Below are 27,586 nucleotides of genomic sequence, written 5' to 3'. Positions count from 1 at the left end.
ATGGATTTCACCAAGGCCCTCACTCTCACCCTCTCTCTCTTATTTCTAGTTTATTGTCAGGAGAAGACTCGTTCCCAAGCGGAGGAGAGACTCTTCAACCATCTCTTCATTGGCTACAATAGATGGTCCAGACCTGTGCCTAACACTTCAGATGCTGTCATCGTCAACTTTGGACTTTCCATTGCTCAGCTCATTGACGTGGTGAGAAATAGCTCAGATCTGTTCACAATCGCTACTGTTCACAATCATTGCTATTCACAATCACTGCTGGTAGACTGTGGTGGGTTGATGCTGTGTTTATACTCACCAAGGTAAATAAAAATAGTAGGGAAGCATTAAGAAAATAAGATGAATTTCTGAGGACATTCTTAAGGGGGGAGGGTGAACAGCCTGAGGTCATGGTTCATATTGGTGCCAATGACATAAGTAGGAAGAGGGATGAGGTCCTGAAAGCAAATTTTAGGGAGCTCGATAAGACTTTAAAAAGCAGGACATCAGGGGTAGTAATCTCCAGATTGCTACCAGTGCCATGTGCTAGTGAACATAGAAATTCGAAGTTGGAGCTGATGAATGTGTGGCTGGAGGGATGGTGCAGGAGGGAGAGATTCAGATTCCTGGGGCACTGGGCTGGTTCTGAGGGGGGTGGGACCTGTGCAAGCCCAATGGTTTGCACCTCAATGGGGCTGGGACCAGTATCCTTGCTCGGAGGTTTGCTAGTTCTGTTGGAGAGGGTTAAAACTAGTTTGGCAGGGGGATGGGAACCTGAGGCTAGATTCAGATGGAGAAAAATCAGAAAGAACAAAAGATATTAAATAAAAAGAGAGTTTGGCAGTGCTCAAGGGTATAAACTTCAATGCAAGGAGTGTGGCAAATAAAGCAGACGAGCTGAGGGCACAGTTAGAAATGTGGCAGCATAATATCATAGTTATTACAGAAACATGGTTTAAAGAGGGACAGGAATGGCAATTCAACATTCCTGATCACAGGGTTTTCAGACGAGACTGTAGACCCCCAAACAGTCAGAGGGAGATAGAAGAGTAAACATGTAGGCAAATTTCTGAGGAGTACAAAATCAATAGGGCAGTAATATAATAGTACGTGATTTTAATACCCCAAAGTTAACTGGGGTAGTTTTAGTGTGAAAGGAATGGAGGGAAGAGAATTCTTAAGGTGCATTCAGGAGAACATTTTTCTCCAGTATGTTGCAAGTCCAACAAGAGAAGGGACAATTCTGGACTCAGTTTTTAGGAAATTAAGCTGGACAGATGGAAGGATTAACACTGGGAGAGCATTTAGTTAGTAATGATTGTCATGAAAGTATAATAATTTTCATAATATTTTTCTGGTTTATTGTAAGGTAGGTTTATTGGGGTGAGTAGCTGGGTCTGTCTGTGATTTAATTACATTTGAAGTCAGGTAGACTGCAGGCTTTGACTCTTCAAAAGAAGCTAAGTGCTTGGTGAGCTAATGAGTAAACACGATGCTGGCTTAGCATGTAAGTTGTGAAAGGAATTTGAATTTTTAGATAGATGAAGGGAGATTTGAATTTCAAAGGGACCTCAATCTGTTTACAAATAGCCAGATAAGCAAGACTAAGGAATGTGTTTATTTTTTCCCTAAGGTTACTGACAATAAATAGTAGCGAGATGAAAGTTTTTATATTGGGGAAGATACTTTGTCAAAGAAACATATGAAACAATAGAATTTACATATTAAAAAGAGACAAACATTTATAAAGGAGAATGAAGGGTTGTCTTATGAGGAGAAGGCATTATGAAATTTAACAGAAGGGTATGAAGTAGTCTTAATGAAGCCTTCAGTATTTGTGCATAGTCTGCTGTCTACTGAAACTGAAGCTGGAGAAAAATCATTTGGAATTCCACTGTCCAGGGAATAACCATGGGATTTTAAAACTCTTGGTTATTTGTAGTTAGTGTAAGAAAAGCGGTGAATACCAGGCGATTGCGTGTCACTATGCAAATTGCAATGAGAGTGTTGGTGGAGTGAACGCCAGCACCGATTACAGATGCGATCCGTGCAAGGAAGCGCTTCTCTGACACAGAGACACATGAAGCTCATGTCCATCCACCACTTGGAAAGCTGGAAAGGATCGCCGTGTTAGGTCGATCTTACCTGTTGGAAAATTGAAAAAAAATAAATTCATCTGGTCCACAGAAGGAGTGTTATTTCTCCTGCGATCAGGGAAAGAATTTCTGCTTATAACAATATTAACGTTATGATATCCACAGAGACTGATAAGCAAACCTCAGGTAAACTGCCTGCAGCCGAATTGGAAGCTTAATGCCTCGGAGAAGAGAAACGTTAACAGTAATATTTTTAGCTCTGTCTCACCTCCCGAGGACCAGAGGAATGGGATGTCTCAGAGGGAATCAATTAGAGGATTACAGGGAAATCGGGATGTATCGCTTTTTAGAGGTTTAGGAATATCTGGTATTACGATAATACGGACACCTTAACGTTAACGAATAGGCTCTGAAGTTGTTAATGATAGAGCGGGTTCCAATAATGGCTATATGAGCGGTATAGTACATCCATTGTTTGAACAGATAATTTTTATAGGACATACAGTTAGAAAAGTTAACCATAAGCAGTAGGATATAATTGATCCCCTAAGGCTGTCAGTAAAAATCCTCCCTTTAAAAACCCTAGTCCGGGAAGAGACTCGCTAAAAATAAACGAAAATGCAAAGGAATTCAGAGAGTTTATAAATTGAATTAAAAAAAAAGGCTTGGCTAAGGGATGAATGGGAGGTGGGTGGTGGTGGTTGGGTACCAGCCAAGTGCCAGATCCCCTGAGTTTAGAATATTTTAACCAAAGATTATCTAAAACCAATAATAAAGCCGACACGGGTAAATTGTCAAGTGTCTGAATGAGGCCGACATTTTCCCGCTGTTTTGATGGGATTAGTGAGAATGAGATGAAGACATTTATAGGTCAGTTTAAGAGAGATACACCCCCAGGTCCCGATAAAAGTACAGTTAAAGATTAAAATTATTGATTTGCCCAAAACCCAATATGCTTACGATTTGGCTTCGATCAAGTATCATCCCGGGTAAAATATTAAAAGCTGTTTCATGGCAAATGCTGACGAATTTAAGACGTTCGGAAATCCAGGTAACTGGAGATCTATAAGGGCCGGTTCTATTATAGTAAAAGGTTATTCACTAAGATTGTTGCCTGTGGGTTGACTCAAGCGAAAGAATTAAATCAAAGGCCAAAGGGCTTTGTAACCGGGTCTTCAGGTTGTGTTCAAAGCATCCCAATCTCACCAAACTCTTTTAAGGGTGAAAGGTAACATAGGGAATTTGCTGTCGTGGTTATCGATTTAGCTAAAGCCTTTGACTCCACAGGACGTACGTTAATTCTTAAAAGCCTTGGAATAAGTGTAAAATTTACGAACCTGACTGATAATTTATACGATAAGACCTCACAGAGACTAAAAAATACGGGTAAAACAAACCCGATTTTAATCAATAAAAGTGTCCAACAAGGGGATCCCTTGTCACCTTTGCTCTTTAATATGGACACGTTTTAACAAAGTTGGGATAAGAATAAAAAAAACTGCGGATGCTGGAAATCCAAAACAGAAACAGAAACAGAAATACCTGGAAAAACTCAGCAGGTCCGGCAGCATCCAGATGCTGTCAGACCTGCTGAGTTTTTCCAGGTATTTCCGTTTCTGTTTTTGTTAACAAAGTCGGGACTGGATGGAGAGACTGTGGGTCGCTCCATGTCGCTGCATTAGCCTGTGTGCCGGTGATGTAGCTCTTCTGAGCGATTTCCTTCCTGGGGGGTGGGGGGGGGGAATGGTTAAACAGTCTCTCAATTCTTGAGAAATTTTTGAAGTGAGGCGGAGCTCAAAATTGCTCTTCAGAAAACAGCTTTTTACTTTTGGGTCATCCAAGAATAAAACCTCTTTTTTTAAAAAAAAAACAATCCGAGTCCCTTGGACGATCAAAGGCAGCGTCACACCGGGGGCGGGGAGAAATACCTAGGAGCGGGACCTCACCGCTGGGTGGGATTATTTGTCCATCCCTTCAGTTCCAAACTTCAAGCATGGGTTGCTAATTTATTGTTCAGCCCTCTGAAACCCACCCCCACCACCACCCCAAGCTTTTGATATTCTAAAAGCCTTTCTTTATTCCTAGTTTTTATTATCATCTGGGTTTTAATAGAAACCTCAGAATAGATTGCTAGATTTGGGTGGTATTACTAAGAAGGCTGTTCAGAACATGTCACATCTGCCCGAGGGTATATCTGATGCTATTTTATGTTCTAAAACAAGGAAAGGCGACTTGGGGCTTCCCACATCTGAAATTCAAATTCTTATCGCAACACTTCAGACAATGGATTCATTTTTGTACAGCAATGTGGACATTGCACAAGGAGAGTGGGTCTGATTTCCAATCTTAACATAGTCGAAGATGTTTTAGATAATGCCTCTCCGGTACATCTGCCGGTTTGTCTGCCGCGCCCCCAAGGATCCGACAGCGATATGCACTTCAACTGATGCGTGTGAGAAGTGGACGGCGTTAAATTATCATAACGATATCATATTGAATCGTTGGGCTGCATTTCCATCAGTTGGGAACAATCTATTTTTTTTTATCACAGCTCTCTCTTACTTCGACCTCATGTTTACCCAGCTCGATATTTTCCATCCTGTGGTAGGTCCAAATATGTGGCAAAATGTGAACATTTTACCGAGGACCATTTCGCTATTTCAGGTGGTGGCCCATATGTTTAAGACGCGAGAATTTAACACCTCTTTAAGGACACGGTGATTAAGCACGGGCAGTCCGTTTTCACGGACCCATATACATCAGAACAGCACTTTTTACACCGGGTTTAATTGTTTGGGGTGGGGGCTGGCGGGGATGCTGTTGTAGATATGAGAATAAGGCTTGAAGATAATGCCAATATGAGTTAAAGAAGGTGCGGGGAAAGAAGGTTAAAGCGAATAATTTGACCGATAGGGTCACACCCTTAACCGAAGGCTGAAAAGTGAAATATTTCGGCTTTGGACAGCGGGCCGTGTGGTATGAAGCGAATAATAAGCTATTTACAGATAATTCATTGTAATAACTTCCTGCGTCAAGCGCCCGCCTCGCCCTATTAACTATTCCAATCTTGTAGATTCTTAGCGACGATTGATTTTCGCTGCTCATTTTTTTTTCTAAGTCAATTTTAATGTTAGTTTTACTTGTTTGCTTAATTTTAAGATTTTGTTAATTTATGGTTTTGGTAATAAAGATTAATTTAGTTTCCATTGATTGATTTGAAGATATGCACGTGTCAAACGATGAGGAATTCTCGCCTGCTTTGAACGGATTCTTACCCATGTCTTTGCTTGTGTTGATATTGAAGCTACTGGTGATTTTCGGTTTCTTCGTTGGGTCATTTTAACGTCGGTGTTTCGCCGAGAATTAGGGATTTTCTTTTTTTTTATCGATTATTATTTTTTTTTTTGCGGACCAGCCAAGTTAACTCATAATATATATTTGAAAATCTTATCAATATTTCGGCTAGCAGGGCAGGTCGATACGGTGGTGAAGAAGGCAAATGGAATCCTTTCATTTATTATTCGAGACACAGAATATTAAGGGCAGGGAGGTTATGCTGGAACTGTGCAAAACATTAGTTAGGCCACAACTTGAGTACTGTGTGCAGCTCGGGTCACCTCATTACAGAAAGGATGTAATTACACTGGAGAGGGTACAGAGGAGATTTACCAGGGTGTTGTCAGGACTGGAAAATTGCAGCTACGAGGGGGGATTGGATGGGCTGGGGCTGTTCTCCTTGGAACAGAGGAGGCTGAGGGGAGACTTGATTGAGATGTACAAAATTGTGAGGGGCCTGGATAGAGGGTATGGGAAGGGCCTGTTTACTTTAGCAGAGAGATCAGTGTCTAGGGGACATAGATTTAAAGTGACTGGTGGAAGGATTAGAGGGGAGATGAGGAAAACCTTTTCACCCAGAGGGTTTTGGGGGTCTGGAACTCACTGCCTGAAAGGGTAGTAGAGGCAAGAACCCTCAACTCATTTAAAAGGTGTCTGGATTTGCACTTGAAATGCTGTAACTGGCAGGGCTGTGGACCAAATGCTGGAAAGCAGGGTTAGGCTGAGTGGCTCGTTTTCAGCCAGTGCAGACATGATGGGCCGAGTGGCCTCTTTCTGTGCTGTAAGCTTTCTGTAACATTCTATAGTGCCTTCCTCAACCTCAGGACATCCCAAAACACTTCACAGCCAATGAAGTACTTTTGAAGTGTAGTCACTGTCATAATATGCACTCTGCACAGGCCATGGTTTCTGCCAAGGAGTTAAAGGGAATCATTTGCCCCCTTCCCTCTGTCATTGAAACTAACATATATTTTCATAATACTTTTCTGGTTTAGTGTGGAGTAGGTTTATGGGGATAAGTATAGTTGGGTCAGTCTGTGTGAGATTTAGTTACACTTGGAGTCAAGTAGACTGCAAGTTTAACTCATCAAAAGAAGCTAGGTGCTTGACATGCTAAATGAGCAAACATGGGTGTTGGTTTAGCATGCAAGGTGTGAAGGGAATTTGATTTTTTAGATAAATGAAGGAAGATTTGAATTTCAAAGGGATTTTGGTCTGTTTACAACTAGCCAGATAAGCAAGGCTAAGGAAGGTGTTTATTTTTCCCAAATGTTACTGACAATAAATAGTAGCAACATGAAAGTTTTTATATTATGAGGAGGATACAATGTCAAAGACATATATAAAGAGAGAGTATATAAAGGAGAATGAAAGGTTATCTATCAGGAGAAGGCTGTGTAAGGTCTAACAGGTGTATGAAATAGCCTGAATGAAACCTCTAGCATTTGTGTGTAAGTCTGCTATCTAACAGAACTGAAGCTGGAGAAAAGCCACTTGGAATTCCATTGTCCAGGGTATTGTATTAAGTTGCTGAGTCTGTTTTAAATCTAAAAGCTATTTTGGACAGTTGCCTTAAAGGGAGTGTAACTGGAGATCAGGTTAATTAGGAATTTTAGGAGTCATCATGGTAGTTATTGTAATCTTATATATGTGCTTGACATATTTTATTTTGCTATTAAGTATTTTAATTTAATTTTTTTAAATCTCTAAATGTTTTGGTGGACTAATTACTTCAGGGCACATACATCATCATAAATACAAATTGCAAAACTGTTGTGATAGTGTGACCAAGTTTCCCTCATGGACTTGGTTCACCTGGCCCACATCATCTGCCATGTCATAATACCCTCCCCCACATTATATGTCCACTGGGTAAATTCTATGGAACTGGGGGGGAGGCGGTACAATATCTAGAGTGTGTTCAGTGACCCAAAGGTGAAGTGTGGTCTCTCCAGGGAGTGTCAATTGGTGCAGGAGGAGAACCTGAGTTGAAAGCTGAATGAGTGTTAGTTCCTGCTAAGGAGATGGGGAAAATTGGGGGATGGACTGTCAGGTCCAGACCTGGGCTGGGTGTTTTTACAGAGGACACTGGTCAGAAGTGACTGAAGCATTCTGGGAAAAGTCACCACAGACACCGCGACTCAGGAGGGAATCGAGGAGAAGGACTCTTGCACTCAACAGGAGGAAGAGCATCCAACAGAGGGTGCTGGTGAGCAGTGACTGAAGCATTCTGGGATAAGTGACCACAGACACAGCGACTCAGAAGGGAATCGAGGAGGATCCACTGTCAAAGAACAGAATAGCCCCAAACATTACATTCTGTAGTGTTTCTATCCCTCCCTCCTCCTCAAACCAACAAAAAAGAGAGAGGGAGAGGCAGAAGCTTTGCCTGCAGGAGTGCACCAGACCTGTGAGGGACACTCTTCTGAAAGTGGACTTTAAAGAAAAAGCAGCTGATTGGTGAGTAAATCCTGGTGAGTTTTTGTTTCAATCTGTTAAAGTTATTCCTTGTTTAATACTGAGGTAGGAAGTAAAAAAGTATAGAGTATTACTGTACAAGTACAATTAGTCAAGAAACAAGGTCCCTAGCTAACATAAACAAGGTCCCAAGCTAGCGTATATTTTTTTTAAGGGAGTAACTAGCTAAATCAAGAGGGGCATCATGGCAGGAGATCTCCGACCCGTGATATGCTCCTCCTGCAGGATGTGGGAAATGAGGAACACTTCTAATGTCCCTGCTGACCATGTGTGTGGAAGGTGTGTCCAAATGCAGCTTCTAGCTAACTGAATTTCAGAGCTGGAGCTGCGGCTGGAGTCATTGTGGAGCATCTGCAATGCTGAGCAAGTCGTGGATAGCACGTTTAGCGAGGTGGTCACACCGCAGGTGAAGATTACACAGGGAATGGGTGACCATGAGGAACAGTAAAAGACTCAGGAAGGTAGTGCAGGAGTCCCCAGTGGTCATCTCCCTCTCTAACAGATATACCACTTTGGATACTGTTTGCGGGTGGGGGGCTCTCAGGGGAAAGCAGCACCAGCCAAGTTCACGGCACCGTGGTGGCTCTGCTGCTCAGAGGGGCAGGAGGAAAACAAGTGGCAGGGCTATAGTGATAGGGAATTCAATAGTTAGGGGCACAGACAGATGCTTCTGTGGCCGCAAACTTGAATCGAGGATAGTATGTTGCCTCCCTGGTGCCAGGGTCCAGGATGTCACGGAGCAGCTGCAGGACATTCTGGGGAGGGAAGGTAAACAGCCAGTGGTCGTGGTACACATTGGTACCAACAACATAGGTAAACTAAGGGATGAGGACCTGCAAGCTCAGTACAGGAAGTTAGGAGATAAATTAAAATGCAGGACCTCAAATGTAGTCAACTCAGGGTTAGTCCCAGTTCCACGTGCTAGCAAGAGCAGGAATAAGAGGATAGACCAATGAACACGTGGCTGGAGAGATGGTGTAGCCGGGAGGGGTTCAGATTCTTGAGGAGCTGAGACTGGTTCTGGGGAAGGTGGGACCTGTACAAACTGGACGGGCTGTACCCAGGCAGAGCTGGGACCAGTGTCCTTGTGGGGGCTTTTGCTAGTTCTGTTGGGGAGTATTTAAACTAGTGTGGCAGGGGGATGGGATCCCAGGAGTAGGATCAGATAGGTCAGATTCAGATCAGAAAAATGGAGGTAGAACATTAGCTAGGGACGTTGTGATAGACATGGAGTTACAGGAGAAGCAAAGTTTAAAAAGTGTCCAGCAAGGGAAATTGATGGGGTTAAACTGTTTATACTTCAATGCAAGGAGTATTACAAACAAGGTAGATGAGTTAATGGCAGCAGGATGTCATTGCTATAACGGAGACCTGGCTAAAGGAGGGACAAAACTGGCAGCTAAATATCCCTAGTTATAGAGTCTTCAGACATGATAGAGTAGGAGAAAAAGAAGGAAGTGGGGTAGCACTAATGGTTAAAGAATCAATTCCAGTTGTGAGAAGGGATGGTATACTAAATGGATCAACAAACGAGGTTTTATGGATTGAGCTTAGAAATAACAAAGGAGCAGTCACACTAGTGGGAGTATACTACTGACCCCCAAATAGTGAAAGGGAGATAGAAGAAGAAATACGTAGGCAAATTTCTGCTTGTAAGAACAAGAGGGCAATAATAGTAGGAGGCTTCAACTATCCTAATATCAACTGGGATTCAAACAATATAAGGGGCACTGAGGGAGGAAAATTCATGCAGTGTGTCCAGGAACATTTTTTCAACCAATTAATGACAAACCCAACAAGAGGAGATGCAATTCTAGACCTAGTCTTGGGGAACAAAGAAGGGCAAGAGGGTGAAGTGACAGTTGGCGACCATATCGGGGACAGTGATCACAATTCAGTTAGAATTAGGTTGTCTAGAGGAATACAGGGGAAGATCAAACAGAAAAAGAAAGCGTACGATAGGCACAAAGAACTAAGCACTGCAGATAGCCTAGACCAATATAGGAAATGCAGGGATGAATTAAAAAAGAAAATAAGGAAATCAAAGAGAGGGCATGAGAAAAGATTAGCAAGTAAAGTTAAAGATAACCCAAAGATGTTTTACCAATGCATTAATGCTAAAAGGTTAGTTAAGGAAAAAGTGGGACCTATCAGAGATGAAGATGGAAACTTGTGTGTAGATGCAGAGGCTGTGGGAAGGGTTTTGAATGAATATTTTGTCTCCGTGTTTACAAAGGAAAGGGACGATGTAGATATAATAGTCCAGGAGGAGCACTGCGAGATATTGGATGGAATAGTCATAAAGAGAGAGGAAGTACTCGAAGGGTTGAAATCCTTGAAAGTTGATAAGTCGCCAGGACTAGATGGATTGTTTCCGAGGCTGCTGAAGGAAGCCAGGGAGGAGATAGCAGATGCTCTGAGGATGATTTTCCAATCTTCACTAGATACAGGGGAGGTACCAGAGGACTGGAGAAATACAAATGTAGTTCCATTGTTTAAAAAGGGATCAAAGGAAATGCCAAACAATTATAGGCCAGTTAGTCATACATCGGTGGTGAGCAAATTAGTAGAATCAATCCTGAGAGATAGGATTAACTGTCATGTGGAAAGGCATGGACTAGTCAGGGATGGTCAGCATGGATTTGTTAAAGGAAGGTCTTGCCTCACAAATTTGATTGAATTCTTTGAGGAAGTGACAAGAAGGGTTGATGAAGGTAGTGCAGTGGATGTTGTGTACATGGATTTTAGCAAGGCCTTTGACAAGGTCCCACATGGCAGATTGATCAGGAAAGTAAAAGCCCTGGGATTCAGGGTAATGTGACAAACTGGATAAAAGGTTGGCTTTGTAACAGGAAACAAAGGGTAATGGTCGATGGATGCCCTTGCGAATGGAAAGTTGTCTCAAGTGGTGTTCCACAGGGCTCAGTGTTGGGACCCTTGCTGTTTGTGTTACATATTAACGATTTGGATGTGAACATGGGGGGCACGATTGGGAAATTTGCAGATTGGCCGAGTAGTGGATAGTGTAGAGGATAGCCATAATCTCCAAAACGATATAGATGGGTTGGTGGAGTGGGCGGTAAAGTGGCAGATGGATTTTAACATAGAGAAGTGTGAGGTCATACACTTAGGGAGGTCAAACAGTTACAGGGATTACACAATAAATGGGAATATACTAAGAGGAGTAGACGAAGTGAGAGATCTTAGCGTACAAGTTCACAGGTCCCTGAAGGTAGCAGTTCAAGTAGACAAGGTTGTAAAGAAGGCATATGGAATGCTTTCCTTCACTGACAGAGGTGTAGAATATAAAAGTAAGGATATAATGTTGGAATTGTATAAAACACTGGTGAGGCCACAACTGGAGTATTGTGTGCAGTTCTGGTCACCACATTACAGGAAGGATGTAATAGCTCTGGAGAGAGTGCAGAGGAGGTTTATAAGAATGTTGCTAGGGTTAGAAAAGAGTAGCTACGAGGAGAGTTTGGATAGGTTGGGGTTATTTTCCTTGGAACAAAGAAGGCTGAGAGGTGACTTGATTGAGGTGTACAAAATTATGAGGGGAATAGATAGAGTGGACAGGATAAAATTGTTTCCCTTGATGGAGAATTCTAGAACCAGGGAACATAGATTCAAGATAAGTGGCAGAAGGTGTAGGGGGTACATGAGGAAGAACTTTTTTACACAGAGGGTAGTGGGTGTCTGGAATTCACTGGCCAAGTTGGTGGTAGAAACAGAAACATTAAACTGTTTTAAAAAGTACCTGGATCTGCACCTAAAGTGCTGTAAGCTGCAGGGCTATGGGCCGGGTGCAGGAAGGTGGCATTAGAAAGGGCACCTGGGTGTCCTCGGGCTGTCATGGATAAGATGGGCTGAATGGCCTCCTTCTGTGCTGTAACTTTTCTATGGTTCTATGGATGGAGGTGAAGGAGACAAACAACAAACAGATTAAAGATTTAGGACAGTGACTATGAAAGTTTAACAGGCTGTCTGCTGAATGATTTATAATCACATTTGTGTCTTGTTATCTGTGTTATAGGGGTTGAGAGTTCCTGATTCTCTCTGGCATTCTCACAAGAAGTGTTAACACATGCCAGCAAACAGCTCTCCGCACTAACCCAGCAGCATTGGGAAATGCTGAGGCTGTTTGGGAGAAGGTTTCATAGAATCATAGAATGCTTAGAACACAGAAGAAGCTCATTAGGGACCATTGTATCTATGACATCTTGCTGTTTGTGTAATTCAACTGGTCCCACTCCCCTACCTGCACTACCCCTTAGACCTGTAATTTTCTCTCTTCATGTTATTATCCAGCTCCCTTGTGAAAGCTACAATTGAATCTGCCACAACCAGACTCTCAGGCAGCACATTCCAGATCCCAACTGCTCACTGGGTGAAAAAAGTTTCTCCTCATGTCACCATCTCTTCTGTCATTTACTTAAACAGTTGTCATCTCATTCTTGATCCTTCCGCCAATGGGAACAGTTTCTCCCTATCTACTCTGTCCAGACCCTCTCATGATTTTGAATATCTCTCTCAGCTATCTCTTCTCTAAGGAAAGCAGTCCCAACTTCTCCAATCTATCCATGTAATTAAAGTTAATCATCTCTGGAACCATTCTCATGAATGTTTACTGTACCCTCTCTAAAGTATTCGCATCCTTCTCAAAGTGTTGGGTCCAGAGCTGGGCTCCAGTTGGAGCTGAACCAGTGTTTTATTTGGATTCATCCTAACTTCCTTGCTCTTGTGCTCAATGTCCTTATTTATAGGGCCCACGATCCCATCTGCCTTGTTAACCACTTTCTCAACCTGTCCTGCCACCTTCAATGGTTTGTGCCCATGTCTCTTCAGGCTCCTCTCTCCTGCACACCCTTCACTATTCCACCTTTTTAGTTTATATTGTCTCTCCTCATTTTCTCTACCAAAATGAAACCCTTCCCACTTCTCTGTGTTCAATTGCAGAGTTTGCGATTAAAATCTATTTCGAGAGGAAGAGGGACCTTCTTCTACACTGCGTACACTACAATAGGATTTCCGATTGGACCCAGGTTATAACCCCACTGCTCTCGGTTGTGCATTGGCTTGTCCTCTATGCCTCTGAGATAGGGAGAGGAAGCAAAACTCAGTCCGGGTTCCACTCTAACCCCACACCTCCCCCACACACTTCCAATCTTGTCACATTAGACTCCACTGTGATGCTTCCATGGTCAAATAGTCTGATTCCAACTCTTTGAACTTGAACAGTGCGTTAGGTTTTAGGGGGCAATGTCTTGATTTTAAAATTCTCACCTGTGCTTTCAAAACTCATGGCTTTGCCCTCTCTAGCTCTGTAATCTCCTCCAGCCCCACATCCCTCCAAGATAACTGTGCTCCTCATATCTGGCCTCTTGTACACCCTCAATTTTAATCACTCTATCAGTGGCCTGGGCCTTCAGCTGCCAGGACTATAAGCTCTGGAATTCCATCCCTAAAACATTCCTCCTCTACCTCACTTTCCTCCTTCTGCTCGCTCCTTAAAATCAACCTCTTTGTCCAAGCTTGTGGTCACCTTGCCCAATATCTCCTTATGAGACTGAGAGTCTTATTTTGTTTTATAATGCTACCATGAAGTGCCTGGGGCTATTTTATTATGTTAAAGGTGCTACAAAGTTATAAATTGTGGTTGGATCCAAAATAGTCATCATTGCGTCTGTTATCCAGACAAAAATTACTCTGGGGAGGGGGGTGGTGAACGGAGAGAGACACAGTCACTTCAACCTGTGCGCAGCCCAGAGAATCCCCTCACTCACTCTGCCCCTCACTCACTCTGCCCCTCACTCACTCTGCCTGCCACTCACTCTGCCCGCCACTCACTCTGCCCTCCACTCACTCTGCCCACAACTCACTCTGCCCGCCACTCACTCTGCCCGCCACTCACTCTGCCCCTCACTCACTCTGCTCGCCATTCACTCTGCTCGCCACTCACTCTGCTCCTCACTCTCTCTGCTCCTCACTCGCTCAGTAAGACTGAAATCCATTTGCACTTAGCTTACGCTTCAATTATCTGCAGGATGCTGGTGCAGGGCACACACAGCACAGATATTCCAGCTGCAGAATATCACAAGGGAAAATGAATGATCACACCGGTTGATTGGTGGCCATTACATCAGGGCACAGATTAAGTAAATGTGTCTCTCAGTCACAAATTATTAGAGCAGAAAATGTTTCCTGTTCTCTGACAGTGATGGGCTGCAAGCAGTACAGTCTGCCCTCACTTACCCTTTATTCAACTACACACAGTTTCAGCCTCCCACTCCTGCTGCCCTCTCAGGTGGTACAAAGGATGCAATGGCACAATTTGAAAGAAGATCACAGGAATCCTCCCTGATGTGCTGGTCAATATTTATCCCTCAATCAACACCACTAAAAACAGATTTTCTGATAATTATCAGTGTGCTGTTTGTGGGAGCTTGCTGTGCATAAATTGGTTCCCACATTTTCTACATGACAACAGTGACTTCACTTTAAATGTACGTCATTGGCTGTGAAGTACTTTGGGACATTCTAAGGTGGTGACAGGTGCTATGGAAATGAAAGTTTGTTCTCCTATCCTTGATTAGCTCGCAGAAAAGCAGCTGTTTCAAAACAGCTTAATGCCCTCGGAAAATAACAGGCGATGTCCAAATGAATGAGTCAGGATTTTCTCGCCAACATAACCCAGGGGGATTTTCTGATCCAATGTAAGGGAGTCACTCTGCTGGTGTATTGTTTTACTGCTTATGAAGCTGTGACTGATTGTTTGTCATTTCCTTTCCCCTTGGAATTAGGATGAGAAAAACCAGATGATGACGACCAACGTTTGGCTGAAGCAGGTAGGTCAGCTCTGTAAAGGGAAGAATCCCTACCCAGCTGAAAGTCTGATGTTGGCCAGTGGGATCTCCTCATTGTCCGCCCTACATTTCTCATTGGCCAGCTTGACGGAAGCAGAGACCAATCCCCAGGCCTGAGGAGCTCCACAGGAAGCCCCCAAAGGGACATACCTCAAGGCCTAGTCTTTAGACCCAGGCTGGTGGGGCCCAAGGATTAGGGGCTCCCAGGTGTATACAGAGGCAGGGCTGATGTTTAACCAGCAGGCACCAAGCTTTCAGCTGCTCAGCCAGCCAGGACCACACTTACTTGAAGAAACTCGACTTCAGGGCTATGTGGAACCATGTGTTGACTGGTCACTCAACAGTGGCCTGTCAGTTGGAGATCTGATGGACCTATCAGTGTAGGATTTGGGGAATTCTTGCATTATGTGGTGTATACTCTGCAGAACTGATGGACCGGTTGGTGTGGACCTTGCACAGCTGATGAGTCACAACCTTAACTTGAGTGCCAATAGGGAGGAACTGAATCCATGAATTCAAGTTAAAGTTGATTTGAAGATAAAGTTAATTATATTTTAGTTCCTTGCCATTGAACTGACATGTTGGCTCAGTCGAAATGGTTGGTATCACTGGGCCGGGAGTTCGATATGGTCAGTTGTGTCATTTATAACTGAACAACTTGCTGTGGGAACTTTAACCCTTTGTGTGAAGCTTCACCTCTGCACTCTCAATACTCCAGGCCTCCAGGCCTTGTCACACACTGTGACAGTTCCTTGTTACTCACACGGTGTTCCTGATTTATACATGTAAATATTTAAACAAGGAGCAGAAGTAGCCCCCTGAGTCTGCTCTGCCATTTAATAAGATCATGGCTGATCTGATAGTAACCTCAAATCTGCATCCCATCTACCCCGATAACCTATCACCCCCTTGCTTACCAAGAATCTATCCAGCTCTGCCTTAAAAATATTCAAAGACTCTGCTTCCACCACCTTTTCAGGAAGAGTTCCAAAGACTCACGATCCTCTGAGTGATAAAATTTCTCCTCATCTCTGTTTTAAATGAGCGACCTCTTATTTTTAAACAGTGACCCGCTAGTTCTAGATTCTCCCACAAGAGGAAACACCCTCTCCACATCCACCCTGTCAAGACCCCTCAGGATCTTATATGTTTTAATCAAGTCACCTCTTACTCTTCTAAACTCCAGTGGATACAAGCCTAGTCTGTCCAACCTTTCCTCATAATCCAACCCACCCATTCCAGGTATTAGTCTGGTAAACCTTCTCTGAATTGCTTCCAACACATTTACATCCTTCCTTAAATAAGGAGACCAACACTGATAACAGTACCCCAGTGCCCAGTACAACTGAAGCATAACCTCCCTAATTTGTAATCAATTCCCCTCACAATAAATGGTAACATTCGATTAATCCTAATTACTCACTGTACCTGCATACTAATCTTTTGTGATTTCCTCTGTCTTTTTCAGGAATGGTATGATTATAAACTCATGTGGGATCCTGTAGAATTTGACAATGTTACTTCAGTCCGTGTGCCCTCTGAGATGATCTGGATCCCTGACATCGTTCTTTACAACAAGTGAGTTTCACAATTTCAGGGGGGTGAAATTCCTCAAGGATTTAATACAGAGAAGAGTCAGGTGATGCACTTTTACAGAAGGAATAAGGAGAAGCAATATAAATTTAACGGCATAATTCTAAAAACTGTACATGAACAGAGGGACCTGTGTGTGTGCATTGGCATCCATCGTTGAAGGTGGCAGGACACATTGAGAGAGTATTTAGCAAAGTATATGGGATCTTGGGCTTCATAAATAGTGATATTGGGTAGGATGGTGGGGTAGAAAGGCTCTGGTTAGGTTACAACTAGCGCGTTGTGTCCAGTTCTGGTCACCACATTTTAGGAAGGATGTGAGGGTCCTTGGGTGCAGAAGAGATTTACCAGGGATGTGCAGGGGTGGGGGTGGATTTTTGTTACAAGATTAGGTCGGAGAAGCTGGGATTGTCCTCCTTGAAGCAGAAGAGATCATGGGGAAATTTGATAGAGGTGTACAGGATAATGACAGGTTTGGATCAGGTAGACAAGGTGACACTCTTCTCATTAGCTGATGGTTCAAGGATTAGAGGATGCAGATTTAAGATTTTGGGCAAGAGATACGGGAGGATAATGAGGAAGAACTTTTTTACACAGGCAGTGGTGATGACCTGAAACATCTGGAGTAGTGTGTACAGTTTAGGTCTCCTTATTTAAGAAAGGATATAATTGCATTAGCAGTAGTGGAGAGAAGTTCACTTGACTCATTCCTGGGATGAATGGGTTGTCTTATGAGGAAAGGTTGGACAGGTTGGGCCTGTATCCATTTGAGTTTAGAAGAATGAGAGGGGACCTTATTGAAACGTATAAGATTCCTGAGGGGACTTGACAGGGTGGGTGCTCAAAGGATGTTTCCTCTTGTGGGGGAGACTAGAAATAGGGGACACAGATTTAAAAAAAAGGGATGTCCCATTAAGATTGAGTGAGAAGAATATATTCCTCTGAGTGTCGTGAGCCTGTGGAATTCTCTTCCCCAGAAACCAGTGGATGCATTTAAGGCTGAGTTAGATAGATTCTTGATTGACAATGGAATCAAAGGGTAAAGGAGATAAACAGGAAAGTAGAGTTAAGGCCACAATCAGATCAACAATGGTCGTATCAAATGGAGCAGCAGGCTCGAAGGGCTGAATGGCCTACTCAGGTTCTAATTCATCCATTTGTATGTCTTTTGGCTGTGAGAAAGGTAGAAATGGAAACAATCAATGATTTCAAAAGGATATTGGATGGACACTTGAAGGAAATAAAAGTACAGGTGATCGAGTGCAAGAAAAAGACTGATTGGACTGGTCTGCAGGGAGCCAGCATGGACTTGCTGGACTGAATGGCCTCCTTCTGTGCTGTAACTGACTCCGTGATTCATCTGATCAGGAAGTTGAGGAAGGTTAGATACAGAGTAAAGCTCCCTCTACACTGTCCCCATCAAACACTCCCAGGACAGGTAGAGCATGGGGTTAGATACAGAGTAAATCTCCCTCTACACTGTCCCCATCAAACACTCCCAGGACAGGTACAGCACAGGGTTAGATACAGAGTAAAGCTCCTTCTACACTGTCCCCATCAAACACTCCCAGGACAGGTACAGCACGGGGTTAGATACAGAGTAAAACTCCCTCTACACCATCCCCATCAAACACTCCCAGGACAGGTACAGCACGGGTTTAGATACAGAGTAAAGTTCCCTCTACACTGTCCCTATCAAACACTCCCAGACAGGTACAGCACGGGGTTAGATACAGAGTAAAGTTCCCTCTACACTGTCCCTATCAAACACTCCCAGACAGGTACAGCACGGGGTTAGATACAGAGTAAAGCTCCCTCTACACTGTCCCCATCAAACACTCCCAGGGCAGTTACAGCACGGGGTTAGATACAGAGTAAAGTTCCCTCTACACTGTCCCTATCAAACACTCCCAGACAGGTACAGCACGGGGTTAGATACAGAGTAAATCTCCCTCTACACTGTCCCCATCAAACACTCCCAGACAGGTACAGCACCGGGTTAGATACAGAGTAAAGCTCTCCCTACACTGTCTTACAATTGAACTTTAAATGTACCACGCCTCTCACTCTGTATGGCAGATTTATTGACAGGGAGTACCTGACTGGAATAAACCCATGTACGTGTAACAAATAACAGATGTTTTCAGAATCTAAAATCACCAAACCATCTACTGGGTTTAATTAGGCGATGGATGATGTGTAAAATATAATACCAGACTATCGTCTAGGTCTGGATACACGCTCCTCCTGTACAATGACTGTGACGATGTTTCAGGGGTTTCTCCTGATGTAGAGTGTAGGCAGTGTATTTACAACCATAGAAGCATAGAAAAGTTACAGTGCAGAAAGAGGCCATTCCACCCATCATGTCTGTGCCAGCCAAAAAGAGAAAAATGAAACCAGCCGCTCATTTTAATCCCACTTTCCAGCCCCTTGTCCGTAGCCTTGCAGGTTACAGCACTTCAGGTGCAGATCCAGGTACCTTTTAATTGAATTGAGCATTTCAGCCTCAACCACTAACTTAAGCCGTGAATTCCAGACACCCACCACCCTCTGGGTGAAAAAGCTTTTCCTCATGTCCCCTCTAATCCTTCTACCAATCACCTTAAATCTATTCCCCCTGGTAATTGACCCCTAGCTAGGGGAAAAAAAAAACCCAGCCTATCCAATCCTTCTTCATAGCTGCAATTTTCAGGCCCTGGTAACGTTCTTGTAAATCTCCTCTGCATTCTCTCCAGTCAATTATGTCCTTCCGTTAATGTGGTGACCAGAACTGTACACCAAATTCCAGCTGTGGCCTAACTAGCGTTTTATACAGTTCCATCATTACATCCCTGCTTTTGTATTCAATACCTCATCCAATAAAGGAAAGCATTCCATATGCTTTCTTTACCTCCTTATCCACCTGTCCTGCCACCTTCAAGGACCTGTGGACATTCACTCCAAGGTCTCTCACTTCCTCAACCCCTCTTAATAACTTCCAATTTACTGAGTATTCCCTTCCTTTGTTTACCCTCCCCAAATGTATTACCTCACACTTTTCCGGATTGAATTCCATTTGCCACTTCTCCGCCCACTCAACCAACCATTGATATCATTCTGGAGTGGACAGCTATCCCCTTCGCTATCAACTACATGGCCAATTTTTGCGTGTCTAAATCATTAATATATACAACAAACAGCAAGGGCCCCAACACTGAGCCCTGTGGAACTCCACTGGAAACCGCTTTCCATTCACAAAAGTATCCATCATTACCCTTTGTTCTCTGTCACTGAGCCAATTCTGGATCCAACCTGCCATCTTCCCCTGTATCCCATGAGATGACTTTCCTGACCAGTGTCCCATGTGGGACCTTGTCAAATGCCTCATTGAAATCCATGCAGATAACATCTACTGCACTACCCTCATCAATCCTCCTTGCTACCTCTTCAAAAAATTCTGTTAAGTTAGTAAGGCACGACCTTCCCTGAACAAAACCAAGCTGACTATCCCTGATCAATCCTTGCCTTTCTAAGTGACAGTTTATCCTGTCTCTCAGAACTGCTTCCAACAATTTGCCCACCACCGAAGTCAGGCTGACTGGTTTACAATTTTCAGGCCTATCCCTCCCACCCCTTTTAAAATAATGGTACAACATTCGCTGACCCCCAATCCTCTGGGACCTCACCTGTATCTAATGAGAATTGGAAAATGATCCTTGGAGCATCTGCTATTTCCTCCCTGGCTTCCTTTAACAGCCTGGGATACAATCCATCCGGCCCTGGTGATTTATCCACCTTCAAGGATGCCATTCTCTCCAGGACTTCCTCTCTCACTGTGTTTAATGTATCTAATATTTCACACTCCTCTTTAACTAGATTGTCTGCATCATTCCTCTCCTTAGTGAAGACAGAGACAAAGTACTCATTGAGAACCCTGCCCACATCTTGTGCATCAACCCACAGTTACTAGGTACATCTCTGATAGGTCCTACTTTTTCCTTAGTTATTCTCTTGCTCTTAATGTACTGGTAAAACGTCTTAGGATTTTCTTTGATTTTTACCTGCCAATATTTTTTTGTATCCTTCCTGATTCCCTTCTTTACTTCACCCCTGTACTTTCTACACTTCTCTTGGCTTCCTACAGTATTACCGGCCGGATTCTCCACACCCTCGCGCCATTGGGACCTGCCGGAGCCGCCACAAGTCAATGGGCTTCTGGCTGGGGCACCACCTCAGCCCACGCCGGGTCCCACCCACCACAGGGCTGGACAATCCCGGCCTAAGGCTTTTGTGGTTGTCATAAGCTTCCTTTTTTTCCTTTTGGCTTTATCTTGGTCTGTATACTTCTGGGTAACCAGGAGGCTGTAGATTTGGCAGTACCACCCTTATTCTTTGTGGGGACATGTCTACGCTGTGTCTGCAGAATCTTGCCTTTGAATACCTCCCACTGATTTGACACAGCTTTCCCTTCTAACAGCTGTGTCCAGTTCACTCTCACCAGCTCACCTCTCTGTTTTGTAAAGTTTGTCTTCCCCCAATTTAGAACTTTTACTCCTGTTCTATCTTTGTCCTTTTCCATAATGATGCTAAATCTAACTATATTATGGTAACGATCACCAATCTGATCCCCAACTACTACTTCATCCACTTGCCCAGCTCCATTTCCTAAGACTAAATCTAGAATTATGCCCTCTCTCCTGAGTCAGCCGGTATCTGGGCCAACCGATAGAGTGGAGCAGGGCTTTGAGCAGTGAGGCTTTGCTGACTCAGAGACCACAGAGCAGAACCCTGGGTTTAATTCACTATTACCTCTGATGGTTTCAGTAAAGAGTTTGCAGTGTTGGGTAACACTAGCAACAATGGGATTGCCCTCTTGTCTTTGCCCCTGGATGTTGAGGAACATTTTTAAAAATTCAGCCATGGGATGTGGACTTCACCAGGCCAACGTTTATTGCCCATCCCTAATTGCCCTTTAGAATTTATGAAATAGAAACAAGCTTAGGCCATTCGGCCCATTGAGTCTGCTCCTCCATTCAGTGATATCATGGCTGATCTTCTGCCTCAACTGTACCTTCCTGTCCTATCCCCATAAAGCCAAGAGCTCATCCATTCTGTGTATGGCAGTGGAACTGGTTCGATATCAGTGAGTTAAAGTTCACCATCTCCATTGTTGACATACATGGTCATTTGCAGCTACAGTGGAGAAGGAGTTTCAGTACAGCCACGGATTTACACTGTCAGAGAATGCTGGAAAATGCCTCTGGCCATGGAGTCATGTTATTTTGAGCTTTCTGTTTACCAACCAGTAGGATTCCTGCCAGATTAATCGAGCACCAGATTTCTTAGGTTCTTGGTTAGATTACTGTTCAACTATCAGTCCTCTGCTCTGGCACCAGGAGTGCACAAATGCCTCAAAGTGACGGCCACGCTTTCACTGTAATTCTCACTGGACCAGGAGACTGGGTTACCAGTCCTGCGGCCCAAGTTAATAATCCTGGGAAAGGCTGTTCAGTTCACACCGTGCTTGAGAATTCCAAAATGCTTAAAAAATCTGGAAGTAAAAAGATGGTCTCAGTAAAACTGACCATGGAGCTGTCAGATTGTCCTAAAAAGTCAATGGGTTCACTCATGTCCTTTACTGAAGTAAACCTGCTCCATGTGTGACTCCAGACCCACAGCAGAATGATCTTCACGCAACTTCCCTCTGAAGTGAAGAATCCATTGAGGATACTGGCGTTTGGTGATAAATGCCAGCCTTTCCCACAAAGCCCACATACTGAGAATGTTTTAAAAAGAAATTGCACTCATTACTCCCCCTTGATTCATGGGAAACGTCCGGAGAGATTTCATGCTTGTTTGACAGGTGGAAAGATTTCATTTGATTTTAATGTACCTACTTATCTCGTTAGTGTATTTTTGCTGGTGTGCAGAAATCAGCTTTGATATGGGAGATTTGTGGAAACTGCGAGTTTGTAAGAGCACATTAACTCAAGGCACATCATGCCAAACACTCAACATTGCAGAGGGCAGACCAGCTAAACTGTATCCATTTTAATCAATGCGAAGTTAACTGCTCATTAATTCAAATTGATTGCATAAACTGCAGGGATTGCACCTTTGAGGGTAACGGATAGATTATATTTAGCAAAGGGTAATTATTCAAAAGTTAAAGTACCAGCCTTGTCTTAATGATAACTTACATTACCAGCCTTGTCTTAATGATAACTTACTCCCTGTTGACTATATATAATCTAGTTCTGTTGAAGGGTCATGAGGACTCAAAACGTCAACTGTGCTCTTCTCTACTGATGCTGCCAGACCTGCTGAGTTTCTCTAGGTATTTCTGTTTTTGTTTCTGACTACATAAACCTGTTGTGTTTGCATGTTCCAGTGCCGATGGAGAGTTTGCTGTGACACACATGACAAAGGCCCACCTTTTCTCGACGGGCAGGGTTCAGTGGGTGCCCCCAGCCATCTATAAGAGTTCCTGCAGCATTGATGTCACGTTCTTCCCTTTTGACCAGCAGAACTGCAAAATGAAATTTGGCTCCTGGACGCATGACAAGTCCAAGATCGATTTGAGGAGTATGGGCAGGAACGTGGACCTTAAGGACTACTGGGAGAGTGGCGAGTGGGCCATAGTCAACGCGGTGGGCATTTACAACAGCAAGAAGTATGACTGTTGCTCTGAGGTGTATGTGGATATCACGTACTCCTTCATTATCAGGAGGCTCCCTCTCTTCTACACCATTAACCTTATCATTCCCTGTCTGCTCATCTCCTGTTTAACTGTTCTAGTCTTCTATTTACCGTCAGGCTGTGGAGAGAAGATCACACTTTGTATATCAGTGTTGCTCTCTCTCACTGTCTTCCTGCTTCTTATAACAGAGATTATCCCCTCGACCTCCCTGGTCATCCCTTTAATCGGTGAATACCTGCTCTTCACCATGATCTTCGTCACGCTCTCCATTGTCATCACCGTCTTTGTCCTCAATGTTCATCACCGCTCACCCAACACACACAAGATGCCCAGGTGGGTGAGGAAGGTTTTCCTTGACTCCATTCCTCGGTGGCTCTTCATGAAGAGACCGGGACCCAAGGCGGAAACCTTCACCAATCACTTCAGCCTGCTGGAGCTGAAGCTCGGCCCCACCAAGCGCTGCCCCCAAGCAGAGCCTGAGGCCCCCTGTTTCAGTCTGCCCCTGTGTCACCCCAGGCCAATGGGCCTCCACACTCATGGATACCAGTGTCGTCATGAGCCCAACAAGCACGCAGGAGGGAGACACAACCACAGCCAGAGGAGCAGCCTGAACAATGGCACCCAGGCAGAGTCCACCCTGCTGCTCTCCCCCAGCATCATCAGGGCCCTCGAGGGAGTGCACTACATCGCCAATCACCTCCGAGCTGAGGATGCTGATTTTTCAGTAAGTATTGCTGTTGGTGCTGGGGGTGGTGAGGGCCGTGTCCCATTCAGCTGGGGTGGGTGTGGGAGGATTGGTGTCTACAATGACTGGATTTTAACACCCCCCCCCCCAATCCCAGGAGCGGGCTGGCAGATGAAGTGGCAATATAAAATCAGATAGGATGGTGAGGGAAGGGGAAAGGTCAATTAATTGTGGTCAATTAATGACCACTTAATGGATTTTCCTGCAGCCGCTGATATTTTACCAGAGGCAGGTTGGCACTTTGCCACCTAGGTTGGCCACCCAGTGAAACCTGGCAGCCTCTCTGCAGGTATGGGGAGGGGAAGTGGCCCCTGATGACCAAGCACCCTCCTGCTGTCCAGAGAAGGCCCCTCCAGTGGTTATAAAGAGAGGTTGGATAGACTTGGGTTGTTTTCGTTGGAGCAGAGAAGACTGAGGGGTGACCTGATCGAGGTGTACAAGATTATGAGGGGCATGGACAGGGTGGATAGGGAGCAGCTGTTCCCCTTAGTTGAAGGGTCAGTCACAAGGGGGCATAAGTTCAAGGTGAGGGGCAGGAGGTTTAGGGGGATGTGAGGGAAACCTTTGTACCCAGAGGGTGGTGACGGTCTGGAATGCGCTGCCTGGGAGGGTGGTGGAGGTGGGTTGCCTCACATCCTTTAAAAAGTACCTGGATGAGCACTTGGCACATCATAACATTCAAGGCTATGGGCCAAGTGCTGGTAAATGGGATTAGGTAGGTAGGTCAGGTGTTTCTCACTCGATGGGCCGAAGGGCCTCTTCTGCACTGTGTGATTCAGTGATTCTGTGGCAAGAGCTGCTCCTGGTGGGATACTGCTCCCCCCCCTCACCACCACCCTTGCGAATGACATGGCCTCCCCCATTGTGGCTGGTCTGGGGTCTGCTACAATTTCAGCACTGGCCATCACTCCTGGTGGCGCCACTGGGACTGAACAGCTGCGGGCCCCCTGATTGGCCGACAGCTCTTAGAGGCAGGACATCCAGCCCCAGAGGGGTGGAAGCCATGGCTGCAGGGAGGTAACTGTAATGGCGACAGTAAAACCCGGTTGTGCCTTCCAAGGACAGAGAAGCCTCATGAGAGAGGCCACAGCCCTGTAGTAAAACCTGGGCCTCTGAAAGAGGAGTTAGAGGGGAGGCAAGGATTGGGTGTGTGCGAGGCAGGGTGTGCAGAGAGGGTCCAGGTAATGTGTGGGGAGGATTGATGCCCACAATGGGGTGGGTTTTGGGGGTCCTGGGGAGAGGAGTTATCAAAGTGTGGTCCAGGGGAGGGTTGCAGGGGGTGGTTTAGATGTGGAAGGGGAGGAGGGAGTGTGGGTGTTTTACCAGCGCCATTGGATAGATTGTGGAGTATTTCTGCATTCAGGCATTGAATAGAATCATTTAACACAGGCCCGTGAGAGCTGTAGGGAGGGCTAATTAGTGGGGGCGAGAGTTCGTGTGAGGGGGGATTTGGAAAGTTAAAGAGAAAAGGAGAAGGTAATAGCACAGGGTAGTGATGTGAGTAATGGTAACCAGAGGGTGAGATGAAGAATCTGTGTCCAGAAACACAAGAGGGAGGGCAAAGCAAGTAAGGTCAACGCAGGGAAAAATAGCTTTAAACTACCAGAGGGGCGGAGTGTTTGGGTGAAGGGAGATTTACAAACCCAAAGGTAAAAGTTGAGTTATATTATTGTGGGTAAAGGCAAGCTGAGTGGGACAGGAAGGGACAGAGAGTTCAATAGTAAGCGTATATCAGAGTGCAAGGTCCATGTTATGAATGGTAGTAAAAAGTAAAATTGAAGTCACTTTACCTGAATATAAGGAGCATCCACGATGGCACAAATAGAGATAAATTAAAGGGGGAGGCAGTGGTGTAGCGGTAATGTCATTGGAATAGTAATCCAGAGGCCTATTCCTCGGGGGATATCGCAGTTGGTGGAATTTAAATTCAATTAATAAATCTGGAATCAAAAGCTAGTCTCAGTGATTTCAGGGATCATGACAGCTATCACTGATTGTTGTAAAAACCCACCTGGTTCACTAGGGCAGGAAATCTGCAATCCTTACCCGATCCGGCCTGTATGTGACTCCAGGTTGACTCTGAACAACTCTCTGAAATGACCCAGCTACCAACTCAGTTCAAGGGTAATTAGGGATGGGCAATAAATGCTGGGCTAACCAGCGATGCCCGTGAATGAATCAGTCAAAACCCGCTCACAGAGACTGTCAGAAAGGGTTAACGGGAAATGGAAAATCAGGGAATGAGTAAAATCAAAAACTGCAAAAATGACAGAAAATCCTGAACTGAAAATGTAAAGTAGCTGCAAAAGCCAAAGTCTGAAATGGGGAATGGGTAACCAAAACCCGGAGAAACGTTAAAGCAAAACATGTGGAGATTATTAAAAGAGGAAAATAGTTAACCAAAATTGGGAAATTATTTTTAGACACGCAATTTGAAGTGGCAAATGGTTAACCAAATATCTTCCTGAAAAAGACAGCTGCTCAGTGGGATGGAAACCATACTGGCTGCATTTGTATAGCGGTGGTTGGACATGTTTTGCTGCGGAGGTCTGAGTTCTTTCCTCCAGAGGCTCACTGCTATTTGGCAGCACCAGCTCTGCTTGAGCAAGGGGAGGGGGTGAAACAGTGAATCCACCACTGGCCCATGGTGTATTGGGGCCAATCTTCTGGTCATGACATTAGTTCAAGACATCAGATCTCCCCCAGGTCAATGGGCAGTGAAAGGGTTCACTGAAACAGTGAGAGGGGTACCCAGGCTGTATGGCCGCATCGCTGTAGAACAGAGCGACAGAGGTTTGCAGTGATTTTGCTTTTGGGCTTGTTCACAGTACTGGGGAGATTATCCTGACCATTCCATATAGAATTCCCGATGGTTTTCCAAACTTCTACTCACCTAATACACTGCAAACTCCATCTTCACAGAACAGAGAAGATGTGACTGGACCACCTTGTGAGGAATTTACCGGGTATATGACATCTTTTCCACTCAGATCCCCCTGAGGGGCTGGTGATGGTTACACATGGTTTTGGGCACAGGTGGAAAGTTGCTTCTGGTAACAGACAGGAAATGGGGAACCAGAACAGGCTCCAACTGATGGTTGAATTTATCATCATTCTCAAATTGGTCGGAGTGAACTTTCCTCTGTCTAACCTCTCTTCTCCTCTCACCTCCCCTACCGTCCCCTCCCCTCCCCTTTCCTGACCTCGCCTCCCATTCCCTTCCCCCCCCCCCCCTCCCTTCCTCCCCTTCCCCTCCCCTTCCCCATCCATCCACTCCTCTCTTCTCCTCTCTGCTCCTCTTCTCTTTCAGGTAAAGGAAGACTGGAAGTACGTCGCCATGGTGATTGACCGGATCTTTCTCTGGATATTCATCATCGCCTGCCTGCTGGGGACATTCGGACTGTTCCTCCCTCCCTGGCTGGCGGGGATGGTTTGAAGAATTCCCTGTGTCAAGTGGGGAGAAGGAGGGGAGACTGAGCAGTGGGTGTTTGAGCTGCAATGTGGGAGGGAACTCTCCCCTTCACCCCCGTAAAGGCCTCTGTCCCTCCCTACCACCCCACCCAGTGCATGGCCAGCAACACAGCAAATATACCAAGGTGCAAGTTGTTTAACGACTGGTCACAAGGGATTAACTGACAACTCACACACTAATCCCCAACTCTCCTTTTACCTGATCACAGTATTTATATTGATGCTTTCACGGTGTTGAGTAAAATTAATAAATAATAATTTTAAAGATATGGGTATGGAAGGATATAAAGTACCACGTTTTGTTCATTAAGAAGTAATTTGCAGATAAACA

General features: G+C 44.6%; 1 protein-coding gene across 1 annotated transcript; it reads left to right on the top strand.

Annotated features, from left to right (window-relative positions):
* Positions 1-27,524, top strand: LOC121269093 (neuronal acetylcholine receptor subunit alpha-2-like). Its single transcript, XM_041173556.1, has 5 exons — positions 1-201; positions 14,702-14,746; positions 16,233-16,342; positions 22,731-23,763; positions 27,095-27,524. The coding sequence occupies exons 1-5, from the start codon at positions 1-3 to the stop codon at positions 27,218-27,220; spliced, it is 1,515 nt and encodes a 504-aa protein (XP_041029490.1). The 3' UTR covers positions 27,221-27,524.
* Positions 27,525-27,586: the final 62 nt, after the last annotated feature.

The sequence above is a fragment of the Carcharodon carcharias genome, chromosome 2 (assembly GCF_017639515.1).
Source record: "Carcharodon carcharias isolate sCarCar2 chromosome 2, sCarCar2.pri, whole genome shotgun sequence".
Classification (NCBI taxonomy): domain Eukaryota; kingdom Metazoa; phylum Chordata; class Chondrichthyes; order Lamniformes; family Lamnidae; genus Carcharodon; species Carcharodon carcharias.
This window is presented reverse-complemented; position numbering and strand designations above follow the sequence as displayed.